Genomic DNA, 18,148 nt, shown 5'->3' with positions numbered 1-18,148 from the left:
ACCTCACTGAGCTGCCTGATCTTCCGAAGTGCAAATCTCCCTCGTTGTGGCAATTCTGCTGACCTACTTGATTACTCTGGTAGGGAATGGGGCAGTTCTTTTGGCCATAGGGACAGATGTTCACCTCCAGACCCTCATGTAACTCTTCCTCAGTAATTAATCTTCTTTAGATGTCCTATGTCCAACTGTCACTGTGCCAAAGATGTACCAGGTCTTCTTGTCAGACGACAAGGCAATATCATTTGTTGGTTGCATGTTAGAACTCTTATTTCTGATTGAGGTGGTGGGCACTCATATTATATTACTAGCTGTGATGGCATATGACCAGTATGTTGCTATCTGCAGTCCATCATGCTACACAAACATCATGAAAAAAGCTAATAATAATAATAATAATAATAATAATAATAATGGATTTATACCCCGTCCATCTAGCTGGGTTTCCACTCTGTGCGGCTTCCAACAAAAGATTAAAAATAAATTAAAACAAATAATTGCTTTGAAGAGACTTTGTTCTCCTGAGAAAAGTAGCTGTGTGAGTCCCTTTGAAAGCAAAGAGACTTCAAGGTTAAAGTAAGTTTCCTTGAGTTCACCAGAACTTGGGCACAACCCATCTTCCATGGATCAGGGCCATTGCATTTAAAATACCTTTTGGCAGAATGAATTTGCACACTTCTGAGACTTCAACTCAGGGACTGCCAGATTCCTCAGAGACTTTTGTCCCAATATAGACACTTTGTCTTGATACCATTCACCCACACTGCTGTGCCAAAGGAAAAATAATACGGTACTTTGCCCCTTTGACTCAAGTCAGAGGCAATGTTTATTTAATTTTAGTTCAGAAGAGGCATGCTATCATTTTTCCTGATGAGACATACTTTCTTCACATTGTGCTCTCTTCCTGTGGTGCTCAAGTCTACAAGGAAAGGAAAGAAAAGAAGGCAAGTAGATGCTTTATTGTACTGGCAGACTTAGGCAGTCAAACATTTTAGGTAGGTAGTGCTATTTTTTAGTGATAGGCATACTGTATTCCTTCAATGAGCTGAAGATCAGACATCAGAACTCATGATATCAGTGGGTGCTGGGCAAATTTCCATGTCACAATCTTGAATCCCTTATCAGTAAGAAGGGACTTTATACAGTGGTACCTCAGGTTAAGAACTTAATTCATTCTGGAGGTCCGTTCTTAACCTGAAACTGTTCTGAACCTGAAGCACCACTTTAGCTAATGGGGCCTCCTGCTTCTGCTGCGCTGTCACCTTGCAATTTCTGTTCTAATCCAGAATCAAAGTTCTTAACCCGAGGTACTATTTCTGAGTAAGCGGAGTCTATAACCTGAAGCATCTGTAACCTGAGGAAGTACTGTACTGTAGCTTTCGGTTTTGCAGTAGAAATACCATATCATCCTCACAATATACCTTGTTGTGATGACTTAATTTTTAAATCCATTTCGTTTTAAAATCTGTATTAAAACCCATTCCACTGATTCAATATTCAGTTGTGGGAATGTATAATGTAGGTTTAGTTACTGTTTTATAACAATTATGGTATGTCTGCAATACACTGTTATCATTATGTATATTTTCAATCCATTTATTTTTATCAAACAGTGGCAGATCTGGCAGGTAATTCTCTAACCCCCCCCCCCCCCCAATCTGGTATTAAGAGAAAGTGTAATTTTGGAGGGTAATGTTGTTAGATGCCACTATACATGTTTTATGGATTTTAGGTTTTTTAAACAAGAATCTGATATCTTCTTCTTTCAACATGTATTTGAAAGAAAAAGTAATGAAATATTCTAATGAAAAATGGAATAAGATTTTGATGAATCTTATTTGTCAGTTGAAAATAGCTGATGAAAAAGCTGAAATAATTTGTATCTGGTTTTATAAAGTTTAACATTTGCAGCAAATTGACATTGACTTGATTAATATATTTTAATAGCAAATTCATGTTGTCTTTATGTAGCCAAAAAGGTACCAGGAAAAGGTATCATCTGATGTAGGAAACCCTGACATTTGCAGAAGAGGACAACATTTTTAGCTGGGAAGTTTTAGGTGGAGGGAAACTATCAAACTCAGCATGCCATGAAATGCTGTATCACTTTGGAAAGGAGTGTATAGAACTGACTGGTTGTCTTATTAATAACAGAACTACCCTTAGATTACAAACTGAATGATCCCTGCTCTTGCTCTTTTAACAAATCTGCTTTTCTTTTCTCCGTGCTTTAGATATGCAATTTGAGTGGCAATGGAGAAAGACAATATTACAAAAACAAGAGATTTTTACTTCACAGAGCTGTCTGATCTCCCAGAAGTGCGAATCTTCCTCTTTGTAGCGATTCTGCTGATTTACTTGATCACTCTGGCTGGGAATGGATCAATCCTCATGGCAATAGCGACGGATGTTCACCTCCAGACCCCCATGTACTTCTTCATCAGCAACCTGTCTTTCCTGGATGTCCTTTGTCCAACTGTCACTGTGCCTAAGATGCTCCAGGTCTTCTTGTCAGAGGACAAGTCAATATCATTTGTTGGCTGTGTATTACAACTCTTCTTTCTGATTGATGCTGTGGGCACTGAAATTTTATTACTCTCAGTGATGGCGTATGACCGCTATGTGGCTATCTGCAGTCCCTTGCACTACACAAACATCATGACAAAAAGGCTGTGTGTTCAGCTGGCTGCAGGGACCTGGCTAACCGGCTTCATCAATCCCCTGATTCATACCTCATTGACCTTTACATTATCCTTCTGTGAGCCCTATAAAATTAACCAATATTACTGTGATATCCCACCACTAATGGCTGCCTCTTGCTCCTCTACCTACCTCCCAGAACTGGTTCTCCTGCTTGTGGCTGGCATTTTAGGAAGTGGTGCATTCCTGGTCACTCTGATATCTTATGTCTATATAATCTCTACTATCTTGCGCATGCAGTCTGCTGAGGGAAGGCGCAAAGCCTTTTCTACCTGTGGTTCCCATCTGACTGTAGTTTTCCTGTTTTATGGGACCACCATTGCCACCTATGTTCGCCCCACCTCCAGCTATTCACCCAAACAGGACAGAATTATTTCCATGTTGTATGGGATTGTTACTCCTATGCTAAACCCTATGATTTATAGCCTGAGGAATAAGGATGTTAAGAGGGCCTTGGTCAAAGCATTTCACCTGAAAAGGTTTTCATGAAGTTATTGGGTTCAAACATCCCTGTCCTTGAATATTGTCCTTCAAATACATTGTACATCTGAGCTAAAAGTCACTACAATATTCCTTCCTTCCTTCCTTCCTTCCTTCCTTCCTTCCTTCCTTCCTATGAGCCTGTACTGGAAGACTATCATTTAATGACCTGTTATGAAGTACCACATTTACGGAAATCTAATGCTCATTTCTTTTGGGCCAAATTATATTGTGAATATTAAGGTGCGCATTAGATTTAATGGTGAATTCGATTTGAGTAAATTCCATTTGCAGTTTGGACACTGTACGCTGTTTGGGGATCTGAGAATGTTTTAAGGCAAAAATTGCAAGAATGCAGGTTAGAGATTTTGGGGCAGTCACCCTTTTGCAGTGGAAGGGTATGGATAGTGAGGAAAAGGGGAATTGAGATTTTAGGGTGAGACAACAGACAAGGAAGAGAACACATTTTCCCAAGAGAAGGGGACTTCATGGGGCTTCAAAGCAGAAGGCAGGGGAAGGAGAGGGAGGGGTGGACTTGAGAGAGTTTAATGCATTTCCTGATTCTGCAAGGATGAGGTCTGTTGGGGTTGATGGTGGTGACATGGAAATCTCCTCAGCATAGGAATGAGGGAAAGCCAAGGGTAAAATGCAAGGTGTGTGAGTTTGTTGTTCCACAAGAAATGTTCTTCTACAGAGACGAACAAAGTCTCTTGGGTGACCATGGATTCCTAGATAGTTAGGTGAAAAGCATCAGTTCTTATGTTTGAATTGGGCTTGAAGATTAACAAAAAAGCAAAGTGTCTAATGGAAAGGTTTGTACTTAAGGCTAAGAAAGGCTTTTCAGGCCTCATCTACTTATATTGAAGGCATTAGCATGTTGAAGTTGATATTGATTTTGCTCACTAATGCTGGTTCCGTCTGTGTGTTGATAACAGGAAGATCAATCCTGGCAAGCTATTTGAGATACCATCTTCTTTGCCCCTATTTGTGACTTTCTAATAGCTAGATATTTAACAGCGCACACCACCATATCTAGATTCTTCTGGGTGGCCTCTCAAATGGAAGATAACGGGAATACAAGATGCTGTTTATAAAAGAGCCTTTTAAACCAGGTTTGGTCCTGAGCAAATTTGCTGCCCTTGATCCTCATAGAAATCAATGAGATTTTAATGCTTAAATAAAGTCTGCTTGAATTCACCAGAACATGGGACTAACATTTTTTTTGCCTGGATCAGGAACATGGGCAGGGAGGGGCATTGAGTGGCAGCTGCTCCCCCCCAAATCAATAAAAATCAATAAAAAATACATAGCTAACTGAGTTTCTACCCCCCAACAAAAGGCTTGCCCCACCCCCCAAAAAAATCAGGGCCACGCTCATGATCAAGACCATTGTATTCCTTTTGGCCAAAAGAGCTTTTGCGCGTATGGATCTTCAAGTCAGCAACTGCAAGATTCCTTTGAGCCCTTTGTCCAAATGTAGCCACTTTCTCTTGGTGCCATTTCTTCTCATGGCAGATGCAGTGTTTTTTAAACTTTACTTCAGAAAACATATGCCAGCATTTCTCTTGACTCCACTTTTTTCTTAATCGTCTTGCTTGATAATGTTGTGTTACAGATTACTTGGAAAGCAAGAAAGGCAAGGGCTTCCGTTTGCAGTGCTGTTTCTTACTCATACACTTATTGTATTAATTCCACAAACTAACAATCAGAGATCAGAAGTCATGATCTTAGTTGATGATCTTTTGCAAGTTTCCTTTTCACAATCTTAAATTCCTTATCTGTAAAATGGAAATGCATATTGTAGGTTTAGGTTTTGCAGTAAAAAAATCTTTTTAGCATATTCACAATATATTGTTGCCATGATCTAATTTTTAAATGTATTTAGTTGAGTTAAAACCCACTACCTAAGTTTTAAATCCATTTGGAGGGATGTATACCATTGGTTTTGTGATCGCAGTTGAAGAAACATAGTGGGTAGAATCAGTGTAGTGCAAAGTGGCCCGTGAGCAGGGGAACGAGGTCCACCTGCACAATAGGACCTTCCCCCCTCTTTTCTGCCGTGCACTCCTCTTGCTCCCTGCTCTGGGTTTTCTCCCAACCCTCTACAGCAGATTGAGGGATTACTGGGTGCACAAGGTGGAAGGAGATGTGGCATGAGTGGACTTCATTCTATGCATACAATAACTCAGTTGCATCCCACCAAGATTCTTTGCCACCAAAGACACAGACTGTTTTTTTTAAAAAATTGTAATATTTTTATTAACTTTTTACAAAAAACAAAAACATTTCATTGAAAGAAAAGACCCCCCCCCCCAGCAAAACTGAATAACAGCAACAACAACACACACATACAATACTGTTTTTGGGTTGTTGTTTTTTTTTAAAAAAAATCATATTAAATCCTTAGTTTGGGATTACTTTAATCCCTTGACTTCCCTCCATCCCCACCCTAGGTTCAATTTTATTATTTTCATTTAGGCACATCCAAAAAATCTTAACTTCTATTTTCTTCCATTTTTAATACATTTTCTAACATGTTACAAGTGCTTTCCAAAATCCTGCTAATGTATTTACTTATGCGCATTGCTTTTGTGTGTATACAATAAATATTTCCCATACTTCTATATATTGTTGTGGTTCGAGGACCCGACCCCCGCGAAGTAAAATGAAGACACAGGGACACGTGATATAAGGTTAATGGGCTAGAAAAGGCCACAACTTTATTGATTACAGCAATGAAAAGGTATTGGCTTAGGCATTGGATCGCGAAACAAGTGGGTTTATTCACCAGGGGTTCATCACCTGTTGATGCTAATCCAACTATAGGCTCACCCCTGATGTCACCGAGGGTCGTGCCATGGCCTCCCGCCAAGCAGGCTTCGGACGGAATACACGACCGCCAGATTCCATTAACGGAATACCCCTAGAAATTGAAGGCATAGGCGATGGCCACACCTAGCACTTCAACACACCACAACACATTATTCCAATGCCTAACCTACCCACCAATACCACCAAAAAGTTGTGACGATTGCTACAAGGTAGGCGAAAAAACCAAAAAGCCTAATGCCAAATGGAAAAACTCCTACCAGGCCCCCCGGGCAACCGGGGCGACCAACCTAAGGTCCATAGCAAGGCCAATGACCTAAGCCCTAACTCAAAGGGAGTGGAGGGTGGGTGACTCGCCCAGGACGACAAAGAGAAATGAGGCCGGGGGGGAGGCTGGCACTGCAGCATAAAGGCTGCTGGACACGCCCCCCCATGGCACCTGGTTGGACGGCCACGGGGGGGGGGGGGCGTGAGTGCCAGCCAGGTGAGCTGGAGGCAGGGGGCTCCCGTCCACAACCACTCCCCTCTCTTTCAGGGAGGAGAGTCTTTATCATCTTAATTTCTAGATTTCCCAATTATTTTAACCATTTCAGCCTATTCCATTACCTTAATATACCAATCTTCTTTAGCTGGGACTGTACTGAGCTAGGATTATCCAAATGGCCTTTTCCTTTTCCTTTTTTTTAACCTTTCCAACATTTAAATGAAGTACAGGCCATGAATTTTAAATCATTCTTCCACCTGAGTATTATGTCTCACATCTTTTGCCCACTTTGTCACAACATACTTGACCTCTTCATCTTTAATTTCCCATTCCAAGCATGAATTGTACATCTCTGAAGATATTTTAGTACCACTTTCTATTTTCTCTCTCTGAAAATTTGAGATTTCATAAGCAAATCCTTCCTTTTTTCATTTTCAAATATTTCATTTAGTTGGTAATGTTGCAAAGAGAGTTAAGAAGGACACAGACTGTTAATCAGTCAAAGGTCAGGTTTTGCTTGAAGCCTAATATGGCGTAAATTTTGTATTTTAAATTTCAAAATTGATTATTGTTGAAATTGTTGATAAGATGGCATTTCCTTTTCACAGTGGCTCATGGTAGAGCTTTGCTATATTAATTCTAAATTATTTCACAGTGAAAAGTACATATGATCTTGTTTTAAACAAGGGTTAGACAATTCCCTCCCACTCAGTTGCCATTCCCCTCTGGCCAAGCTGGTAGCCATGGGTGGATGAGGGGTGTGTGGAGACACAAAAATTGAATCATGCTCTATGTAAATAAAAGTCAGAAAGGTAATAAATTATATATTGTTAAGTAGTTAAGCTTTAAACAAATTTACTCTGTTTCCACTGTATTTTAGATATCCCAGTTGACCTAATTGGCAGGAAGATGGAGAAAGACGATATCACAGAAATAATAGATTTTTACCTCACCGAGCTGCCTGATCTTCCGAAGTGCAAATTTCCCTCTTTGTGGCAATTCTGCTGACCTACTTGATTACTCTGGTAGGGAATGGGGCAGTTCTTTTGGCCATAGGGACAGATGTTCACCTCCAGACCCCCACGTATCTCTTCCTCAGTAATTAATCTTCTTTAGATGTCCTTTGTCCAACTGTCACTGTGCCAAAGATGCTCCAGGTCTTCTTGTCAGACGACAAGGCAATATCATTTGTTGGTTGCATGTTAGAACTCTTATTTCTGATTGATGTGGTGGGCACTCACATTTTATTGCTAGCAGTGATGGCATATGACCGCTATGTTGCTATCTGCAGTCCATCATGCTACACAAACATCATGGAAAAAGCAAATAATAATAATAATAATAATAATAATAATAATAATTCATTATTTATACCCCGCCCATCTGGCTGGGTTTCCACAGCCACTCTGTGCGGCTTCCAACAAAAGATTAAAAATAAATTAAAACAAATAATTGCTTTGAAGAGACATTGTCCTCCTGAGAAAAGTAGCTGTGCGAGTCCCATTGAAAGCAATGAGATTTCAAGGTTAAAGTAAGTTTCCTTGAGTTCACCAGAACATGGGAACAACCCATCTTTACATGGATCAGGGCCATTGCATTCAAAATACCAAATGAATTTGCACACTTCTGAGACTTCAACTCAGGGACTGCCGGATTCCTCAGAGACTTTTGTCCCAATATAGACACTTTGTCTCGATACCATTCCCTCAACCACTGTGCCAAAGGAAAAACAATACTTTGTCCCTTTGACTCAAGTCAGAGGCAATGTTTATTGAATTTTAGTTCAGAAGAGGCATGCTGTCATTCTCCTGATGAGATATAAATTCTTCACATTGCCCTCTCTTACTGTGGTGCTCAAGTCTACAAGGAAAGCAAGGGAGGCAAGTAAATGTTTATTGTACTGGCAGACTTAGGCAGTCAAACAATTTAGCTAGGTAGTGCTATTTTTTAGTGATAGGCATACTGTATTCCTTCAATGAGCTGAAGATCAGACATCAGAACTCATGATATCAGTGGGTGATGGGCAAATTTCCATGTCACAATCTTAAATCCTTTATCAGTAAAAAGGGACTTTATACTGTAGCTTTCGGTTTTGCAGTAGAAAAACCATAGCATCTTCACAATACAAATTGTTGTAATGACTTAATTTTAAAATCCATTTCGTTTTCAACTCTGCATTAAAACCCATTCCATTGTTTTAAAATTCAGTTGTGGGAATGTATAAGGTAGGTTTAGTTACTGCTTTATAATGTATGTTTAGTTACTGCTTTATAACAATTATTGTATGTCTGCAATACACTGGTATTATTATGTAAATTTTCAATCCACCTATTTTTATCAAACAGTGGCAGATTTGACAGATAATTCTCTTACCCTAAAAAGGTCTGGTATTAAGAGAAAGTGTAATTTTTGAGAGTAATGTTGTTAGATGGCACTATACATGTTTTATTGATTTTAGTTTTTTTTTAAATCTGATATTTTCTTCTTTTAACATGTATTTTCATGAAGAATTAGCAAAATTATTTAATGAAAAATAGATTAATATTTTGAGAAATCTTATTTTGTCAGTTGAAAAAAGCTGATGAAAAAGCTGGAATAATTTGTATCTGGTTTTATAAAGTTTAACATTTGCAGCAAATTGACATTGACTTGATTAATATATTTTAATAGCAAATTCATGCTAAAGGTACCACCCATACCAGGAAATGGTATCATCTAATGTAGGAAACCCTGACATTTGCAGAAGAGGACAACATCTTGGGGGGGGGGGTTTAGGTGGAGGAAAACTATCAAACTCAGCATGCTAATTGTCCATGAAATGCTGTCTCTCTGTGGAAAGGAGTGAATAAAACTCTGTGGGTGGACATTGCAACATTGTGTTGCAGGTCAAACATGTAGTTTTAAGAAAGATAACAAATGTCTGAACATTGAAGGAGCCTGGCACCCTTAAAATTGATATCAGCTAGACCCAGGTGCCTAAGATGTCCTAGAGTTGGGGCATCAGCACCCTGCTTCCCAATTGGCTGTCTTATTAATAACAGAACTACCCTTAGGTTACAAGCAGAATGATCCCTGCTCTTGCCCAGACACTAAGGTCCAGCGCCGAGGGCCTTCTGGCAGTTCACTCACTGCAAGAAGCCAAGTTACAGGGAACTAGGCAGAGGGCCTTCTCGGCAGTGGCACGCCCTCCCACCAGATGTCAAAGAGAAAAACAACTACCAGACTTTTAGAAGACATCTGAAGGCAGCCCTGTTTAGGGAAGCTTTTAATGTTTGACAGACTATTGTATTTTAATATTCTGTTGGAAGCCGCCCAGAGTGGCTGGGGAAACCATGCCAGATGGGCAGGGTATAAATAATAAATTATAATATTATTATTATTGCTCTCTTAACAAATCTGCTTTCTTTTCTCTGTACTTTAGATATGCAATTTGAGTGGCAATGGAGAAAACCAATATCACAGAAACAAGAGATTTTTCCTTCACAGAGCTGTCTGATCTCCCAGAAGTGCGAATCTTCCTCTTTGTAGCAATTCTGCTGATTTACTTGATCACTCTGGCCGGGAATGGATCAATCCTCATGGCAATAGCGACAGATGTTCACCTCCAGACTCCCATGTACTTCTTCATCAGCAACCTATCTTTCCTGGATGTCCTTTGCCCCACAGTAACAGTGCCAAAGATGCTCCAGATCTTTATGTCGGAGAACAAGACAATATCATTTGTTGGCTGTGTATTACAACTCTTCTTTCTGATTTATGCCGTGGGCACCGAAGTCTTCTTGCTCTCAGTGATGGCGTATGACCGCTACGTGGCTATCTGCAGTCCCTTGCACTACACAAACATCATGACCAAAAGGCGGTGTGTTCAGCTGGCTGCTGGGACCTTATTAACCGGCTTCATCAATTCCATGATTCATACCTCATTGACCTTTACATTGTCCTTCTGTGAGCCCTATAAAATTCACCAATATTACTGTGATATTCCACCACTAATGGCTGCCTCTTGCTCCTCTACCTACCTCCCTGAACTGGTTGCTCTCCTTGTGGCTGGCATTTTAGGAGGTGGTGCTTTCCTGGTCACTCTGATCTCTTATGTCTATATAATCTCTACTATCTTGCGCATGCAGTCTGCTGAGGGAAGGCGCAAAGCCTTTTCTACCTGTGGTTCCCATCTGACTGTAGTTTTCCTGTTTTATGGGACCACCATTGCCACCTATGTTCGCCCCACCTCCAGCTATTCGCCCAAACAGGACAGAATTGTTTCCATGTTGTATGGGATTGTTACTCCTATGCTAAACCCTATGATCTACAGTCTGAGGAATAAGGATGTTAAGAGGGCCTTGGTCAAAGCATTTCGCTTGAAAAGGTTTTCATGAAGTTATTGGGTTCAAACATCCCTGTCCTTGAATATTGTCCTTCAAATACATTGTACATCTGAGCTAAAAGTCACTACAATATTCCTTCCTTCCTTCCTTCCTTCCTTCCTTCCTTCCTTCCTTCCTTCTTATGAGCCTGTACTGGGAGACAATCATTTAATGACCTGTTATGAAGTACCATATTTACTGAAATCTAATGCACACTTCTTGGGGGCCAAATTATGTTGCGAAAATAAAGGTGCACATTAGATTCGATGGCGCATTAGATTTGAGTAAATACCTTATGCAGTTTGGACACAAGTCTGCAATTCTCACCAACCTGACACTCAAATTTTCCTAGATACTCATTTGAAAATACGGGTGTGGAGAAGGAAGGCAGAGAAAGAGGATGTTGGCTCAAGAGGTGAAAGTTCTTTTAGAACCAGGGTGGGTGGGTGACTAGACTTGTTTGCTTGCAGAAGAGAAACAGAGATATTCACAGGAATTAGGGGGCGCTCAAGAGTGGGGTTCTGAGAAGGTTTTAAGGCAAAAATAACAAGAATGCAAGTTAGAGACTTTGGGCAGTCACCCTTTAGCAGTGGGAGGGTATGGATAGTGAGGAAAGGGGGAATTGAGATTTTAGGGTGAGACAACAGACAAGGAAGAGAACACGTTTCCCCCAAGAGAAGGGGATTTCATGGGGCTTCAAAGCAGAAGGCAGGGGAAGGAGAGGGAGGGGTGGACTTGAGAGAGTTTAATGCATTTCCTGATTCTGCAAGGATGAGGTCTGTTGGGGTTGATGGTGGTGACATGGAAATCTCCTCAGCATAGGAATGAAGGAAAGCCAAGGGTAAAATGCAAGGTGTGTGAGTGTGTTGTTCCAGAAGAAATTTTCTTCAACAGAGACAAACAAAGTCTCTTGGGTGACCATGGATTCCTAAATAGTTAGGTGAAAAGCATCAGTTCTTATGTTTGAGTTGGCCTTGGAGATTAATAAAAAAGCAAAGAGTGTAAACTAATGGCAAAGGTTAGTACATAAGGCTAAGAAAGGCTCCTTAATGGTAAAGGGACCCCTGACCATTAGGTCCAGTCGCGGACGACTCTGGGGTTGCGGCGCTCATCTCTCTTTATTGGCCGAGGGAGCTGGCGTACAGCTTCCAGGTCATGTGGCCAGTATGACTAAGCCGATTCTGGCGAACCAGAGCAGCGCACGGAAACGCCGTTTACCTTCCCGCCGGAGCGGTACCTATTTATCTACTTGCACTTTGACGTGCTTTCAAACTGCTAGGTTGGCAGGAGCAGGGACCGAGCAACTGGAGCTCACCCCGTTGTAGGGATTCGAACCGCCGACCTTCTGATCGGCAAGTCCTAAGCTCTGTGGTTTAACCCACAGCGCCACCCGCGTCCCAAGAAAGGCTCCTTAGCCCTCATCAACTGTCATGAATGAGCCAGCCCCCAGGGAAAGTTTGCAGCCAGCTCCCAGTGAAGGACGTAACCAGGAAGAGAGAGGGAGAGTTAACTACAAGACAGGATGATTATAACCGAAAGTCAACTTTCCTGCCCTTAGGAATGTAAACTGATAGCCGAGTTGCAGAGAGTCAGCTGGCAGCTTGCCAGCGCACTTGTGAAGGACAAAATGCAGGGGCTAGAAATGAAAGCAGCTCAGAGAGCGTGAAGGACCACGGTAGTACTGTTTCAGAGAATGAGGAAGGGAGCTGACCCCCTTAGTCCAAGGGGGAGCTGACCCCCTTAGTCCAAGGTCCAGGGGCATAAGGGGGTCTGCAAAACAGAATACATCACAAGAGGAAGTTGAGCTGTTTCTGGTCTCGCCGGAAACACCCTCCTTAGAAGGGACATCTTTGATTTATAGATGGACAGCTGTGATCGCCGCTCCAGTGAACTCTGTTTTTGCAATAAATCTTCTAGTTAATTAACTACACTCATTTGTTATCAACACTCCCTGACATCTACTCATACTGAAGGCATTGGCATGTTGAAGATGATATTGATTTTGCTGACTAATGCTGGTTCCGTCTGTGTGTTGATAACAGGAAGATCAATCCTGGCAAGCTATTTGAGATACCATCTTTCTCCCTATTTGTGACTTTCTAATAGCTGGATAGTTAACAGTGCACACCACCATATCTAGATTCTTCTGGGTGGCCTCGCAAATGGAAGATAACAGGAATGCAAGATGCAGTTTATAAAAAAGCCTTTTAAACCAGGTTTGGTCCCAAGTAAATCTGCTGCCCTTGAACTTCATAGAAATCAATGAGATTTTATGGTTAAATAAAGTTTGCTTGAGTTCTCCAGAACATAGGACTAACATTTCTTTTCTCTGGATCAGGAGCATGGGCAGGGAGGGGCAGCTGCCCCCCCATCAATAAAAATCAATAAAATTATATAGCTAACTGAGGTTCTGTCCCCCAACAAAAGCCTGCCCCACCCAAAACAAAAATCCTGGCTAAGCCCATGATCAAGACCATTGTATTCCTTTTGGCCAAAAGAGCTTTTGCGCGTATGAGTCTTCAAGTCAGCAAATGCAGTATTCCTTTGAGACCTTTGTCCAAATGTAGCCACTTTCTCTTGGTGCCATTTCCTCTCACGGCAGATGTAGTGTTTTTTAAACTTTACTTCAGAAAACATAGAATCATAGAATCATAGAATCATAGAGTTGGAAGAGACCACAAGGGTCATCGAGTCCAACCCCCTGCCAAGCAGGAAACACCATCAGAGCACTCCTGACATATGGTTGTGAAGCCTCTGCTTAAAGACCTCCAAAGAAGGAGACTTCACCACACTCCTTGGCAGCAAATTCCACTGTCGAACAGCTCTTACTGTCAGGAAGTTCTTCCTAATGTTTAGGTGGAATCTTTTTTCTTGTAGTTTGGAACCATTGCTCCGTGTCCGCTTCTCTGGAGCAGCAGAAAACAACCTTTCTCCCTCCTCTATGTGACATCCTTTTATATATTTGAACATGGCTATCATATCACCCCTTAACCTCCTCTTCTCCAGGCTAAACATGCCCAGCTCCCTTAGCCGTTCCTCATAAGGCATCGTTTCCAGGCCTTTGACCATTTTGGTTGCCCTCCTCTGGACACGTTCCAGTTTGTCAGTGTCCTTCTTGAACTGCGGTGCCCAGAACTGGACACAATACTCCAGGTGAGGTCTGACCAGAGCAGAATACAGTGGCACTATTACTTCCCTTGATCTAGATGCTATACTCCTATTGATGCAGCCCAGAATTGCATTGGCTTTTTTAGCTGCCGCATCACACTGCTGGCTCATGTCAAGTTTGTGGTCAACCAAGACTCCTAGATCCTTTTCACATGTACTGCTCTCAAGCCAGGTGTCACCCATCTTGTATTTGTGCCTCTCATTTTTTTTGCCCAAGTGCAATACTTTACATTTCTCCCTGTTAAAATTCATCTTGTTTGTTTTGGCCCAGGTCTCTAATCTGTCAAGGTCGTTTTGAAGTGTGATCCTGTCCTCTGGGGTGTTAGCCACACCTCCCAGTTTGGTGTCATCTGCAAATTTGATCAGGATGTCCTTGAGTCCATCATTCAAGTCGTTGATAAAGATGTTGAATAAGACCGGGCCCAAGACAGAACCCTGTGGCACCCCACTAGTCACTCTTGTCCAGGATGAAGAGGAACCATTGGGGTTCGGTCAGTCAGCCAGTTACAAATCCACTGAGTGGTAGCATAGTCAAGACCGCATTTTACCAGCTTCTTTACAAGAATATCATTGGGCACCTTGTGAAATGCCTTGCTGAAATCAAGGTAGGCTACATCCACTGTGTTCCCTTCATCTACCAGGGTTGTAATTCTGTCAAAATGAGATCAGTTTAGTCTGACATGACTTATTTTTCAGAAATCCATGCTGACTATTGGTGATCACAGCATTCCTTTCTAGGTGCTCACAGACTTTCTAGGTGCTCACAGACATATGCCAGCATTTGTCTTGACTCCACATTTTTTTTAAAATATTCTTGCTTGATAATGAGATTTCAAGGTTAAAGTAAATTCCATTGAGTTCACCTGAACTTGGGCACAACCCATCTTCTATGGATCAGGGCTATTGCATATAAAATACCTTTTGGCCAAATGAATTTGCACACTTCTGAGACTTCAACTCAGGGACTGCTGGATTCCTCAGAGACTTTTGTCCCAATATAGACACTTTGTCTCAATACCATTCACCCACACTGCTATACCAAAGGAAAAATAATACGATACTTTGCTCCTTTGACTCAATTCAGAGGCAATGTTTATTTAATTTTAGTTCAGAAGAGGCATGACACCATTCTCCTGATGAGACATAAATTCTTCACATTGCCCTCTCTTACTGTGGAAAGACTCTTACTTACAAGGAAAGCAAGGAAGGCAAGTAGATGCTTTATTGTACTGGCAGACTTAGGCAGTCAAACATTTTAGGTAGGTAGTGCTATTTTTTAGTGATAGGCAAACTGTATTCATTCAAAGAGTTGAAGATCAGACATCAGAACTCATGATATCAGTGGGTGATGGGCAAATTTTTATGTCACAGTCTTGAATCCCTTATCAGTAAAAAGGGACTTTATACTGTAGCTTTCGGTTTTGCAGTAGAAATACTATATCATCTTCACAATATACATTGTTGTGATGACTTAATTTTTAAATCCATTTAGTTTTCAACTCTGTATTAAAACCAATTCCATTGTTTTAAAATTCAGTTGTGGGAATGTATAAGGTAGGTTCAGTTACTGTTTATAACAATTATTGTATGTCTGCAATACACTGGTATCATTATGTAAATTTCCAACCCATTTATTTCTATTAAACATTGACAGATTTGGCAAATAACTCTCCTACCCTAAAAAGGTCTGGTATTAAGAGGAAGTGAAATTTTGGAGGGTAGTGTTGTTAGATGATACTATACCTGTTTTATTGATATTGGGATTTTCCTCTTTCATCATGCATTTTAATGAAAAATTAATGACATTTTTAAATGAAAAATATTTTGAAAAATCTTATTTTGTCAGTTGAAAAGAGCTGATGAAAAAGCTGGAATAATTTGTATCTGGTTTTATAAAGTTTAACATTAGAAAACAAATGGACATTGACTGGATTAATATATTTTAATAGCAAATTCATGCTATCTTGATGTAGCCCAAAGGGCACCATGCACACCAGGAAAAGGTATAATTTGATGTAGGAAACCCTGACATTTGCAGAAGAGGACAACATCTTTAGGTGGGATGTTTTAGGTGGAGGGAAACTATCAAACTCAGCATGCCATGCAATGCTGTCTCACTGTGGAAAGGAGTGAATAAAACACTGTGGGTGGACATTGCAACATTATGTTGCAGGTCAAACTTGTAGTTTTAAGAAAGACAACAAATGTCTGAAAATTGAGGGAGCCTGGCCCCCTTAAAACTGATACCAAGGGGACCGAGGTGCCTACGATCCCCTAGACGTGGGGCATTGGCACCATGCTTCCTGACTGGCTCTCTTATTAAAAACAGAACTACCCTTAAGTTACAAACTGAATGATCCCTGCTCTTGCTCTTTTAACAAATCTGCTTTGTTTTCTCCATACTTTAGATGTGCAAATTGAGTGGCAATGGAGAAAGACAATATTACAAAAACAAGAGATTTTTACTTCACAGAGCTGTCTGATCTCCCAGAAGTGCAAATCTTCCTCTTTGTAGCAATTCTGCTGATTTACTTGATCACTCTGGCCGGGAATGGATCAATCCTCATGGCAATAGCTACGGATGTTCACCTCCAGACCCCCATGTACTTCTTCATCAGCAACCTGTCTTTCCTGGATGTCCTTTGTCCAACTGTCACTGTGCCCAAGATGCTCCAGGTCTTCTTGTCAGAGGACAAGTCAATATCATTTGTTGGTTGTGTATTACAACTCTTCTTTCTGATTGATGCTGTGGGCACTGAAATTTTATTACTCTCAGTGATGGCGTATGACCGCTATGTGGCTATCTGCAGTCCCTTGCACTACACAAACATCATGACAAAAAGGCTGTGTGTTCAGCTGGCTGCAGGGACCTGGCTAACCGGCTTCATCAGTTCCATGATTCATACTTCATTGACCTCTACATTATCCTTCTGTGAGCCCTATAAAATTCATCAATATTACTGTGATATCCCACCGTTAATGGCTGCCTCTTGCTCCTCTACCTACCTCCCAGAACTGGCTGCTCTTCTTGTGGGTGGCATTTTAGGAGGTGGTGCATTCCTGGTCACTCTGATATCTTACATCTATATCATCTCTACTATCCTGCACATGCAGTCTGCTGAGGGAAGGCGCAAAGCCTTTTCCACCTGTGGTTCCCACTTGACTGTTGTTTTCCTGTTTTATGGGACCACCATTGCCACCTATGTTCGCCCCACCTCCAGCTATTCACCCAAACAGGACAGAATTATTTCCATGTTGTATGGGATTGTTACTCCTATGCTAAACCCTATGATCTACAGCCTGAGGAACAAAGACGTTAAGAGAGCCTTGGTCAAAGCCCTCAGCCTTAAAATATTTTCATGAAATGGTTAGGTTCTGTCTTTCCTATCCTTCAACACTCTCAGAATATGTTGGACTTCTGAGCACATTCTTGACTAATACTTGATTGATCCTTTGAGAGGGAAAGCAAATTAAGTCTTGATATCAGCCCAGGTCCAGATTTTTCTCAGTTTCCACAGGACATATTTTAAGGGAGTAGAATACACAGCCTTTAAAAGGGTTTATCCTGGGCATTTAAACTGTTGTTTTCATAAAGAATATAAGTCTAAAGCCATGACTGTTTTTGGTGTTCAAATTAGTTTTCACTGAAGATTCCATGGTGTTAGTTGTACATTTGTGGGTTCACACTAGTTCACAGTCTTACACCTGCAGTAACAACAGCAGCAGCAACAACAACAGGCCTTAATATTTGTGAGTACCGATGGTTCAAACTCCTTGCCTCAAGGAATTCTGGAATCAGGAGCTTCAATTTGTCTTCATGTAGTCCTGAGAGTAAGTCCACCTGAATGCAGTGGGAGTTACTTCTGAGTGTAAACATTTTATAAAAGATATTTGCTCCAATTCTTCCTTTGTTTATCTTTTACTCTCACTATATGTAATTCCCCCTGGCACTGTAGCCCCTATGCTGTAACTCATCTGCATCTAGACTGTATGCTCCTTGACTCAGCACCACTCTTGCTCATGTTTCTCTGAAAAGTGTCATGTATCCTAATAGAGTTATAAAAGTATACCTAAACAACTCAATCTTCTTAATACAAATTGATAATGTTTGCAGATGATATTATTC

The 18,148-nt window shown here is 41.0% G+C and overlaps 3 protein-coding genes across 3 annotated transcripts; all 3 read left to right on the top strand.

Moving 5' to 3' along the window:
* Nucleotides 1–2,250: 2,250 nt before the first annotated feature.
* Nucleotides 2,251–3,186, top strand: LOC307214974 (olfactory receptor 5V1-like; the record flags this gene model as incomplete). Its single annotated transcript, XM_079974091.1, has 1 exon — nt 2,251–3,186. The coding sequence occupies one exon, from the start codon at nt 2,251–2,253 to the stop codon at nt 3,184–3,186; it is 936 nt and encodes a 311-aa protein (XP_079830217.1).
* A 6,744-nt stretch (nt 3,187–9,930) lies between these two features.
* On the top strand, nt 9,931–10,866 carry LOC307215000 (olfactory receptor 5V1-like; the record flags this gene model as incomplete). Its single annotated transcript, XM_079974128.1, has 1 exon — nt 9,931–10,866. One exon carries the CDS (start codon nt 9,931–9,933, stop codon nt 10,864–10,866), a length of 936 nt encoding a protein of 311 aa, XP_079830254.1.
* Nucleotides 10,867–16,449: 5,583 nt separating this feature from the next.
* On the top strand, nt 16,450–17,385 carry LOC307214923 (olfactory receptor 5V1-like; the record flags this gene model as incomplete). Its single annotated transcript, XM_079974018.1, has 1 exon — nt 16,450–17,385. The coding sequence occupies one exon, from the start codon at nt 16,450–16,452 to the stop codon at nt 17,383–17,385; it is 936 nt and encodes a 311-aa protein (XP_079830144.1).
* Between the last annotated feature and the right edge of the window lie 763 nt (nt 17,386–18,148).

Source organism: Podarcis cretensis (assembly GCF_951804945.1).
Source record: "Podarcis cretensis genome assembly, chromosome: 1".
Taxonomy (NCBI): domain Eukaryota; kingdom Metazoa; phylum Chordata; class Lepidosauria; order Squamata; family Lacertidae; genus Podarcis; species Podarcis cretensis.
This window is presented reverse-complemented; position numbering and strand designations above follow the sequence as displayed.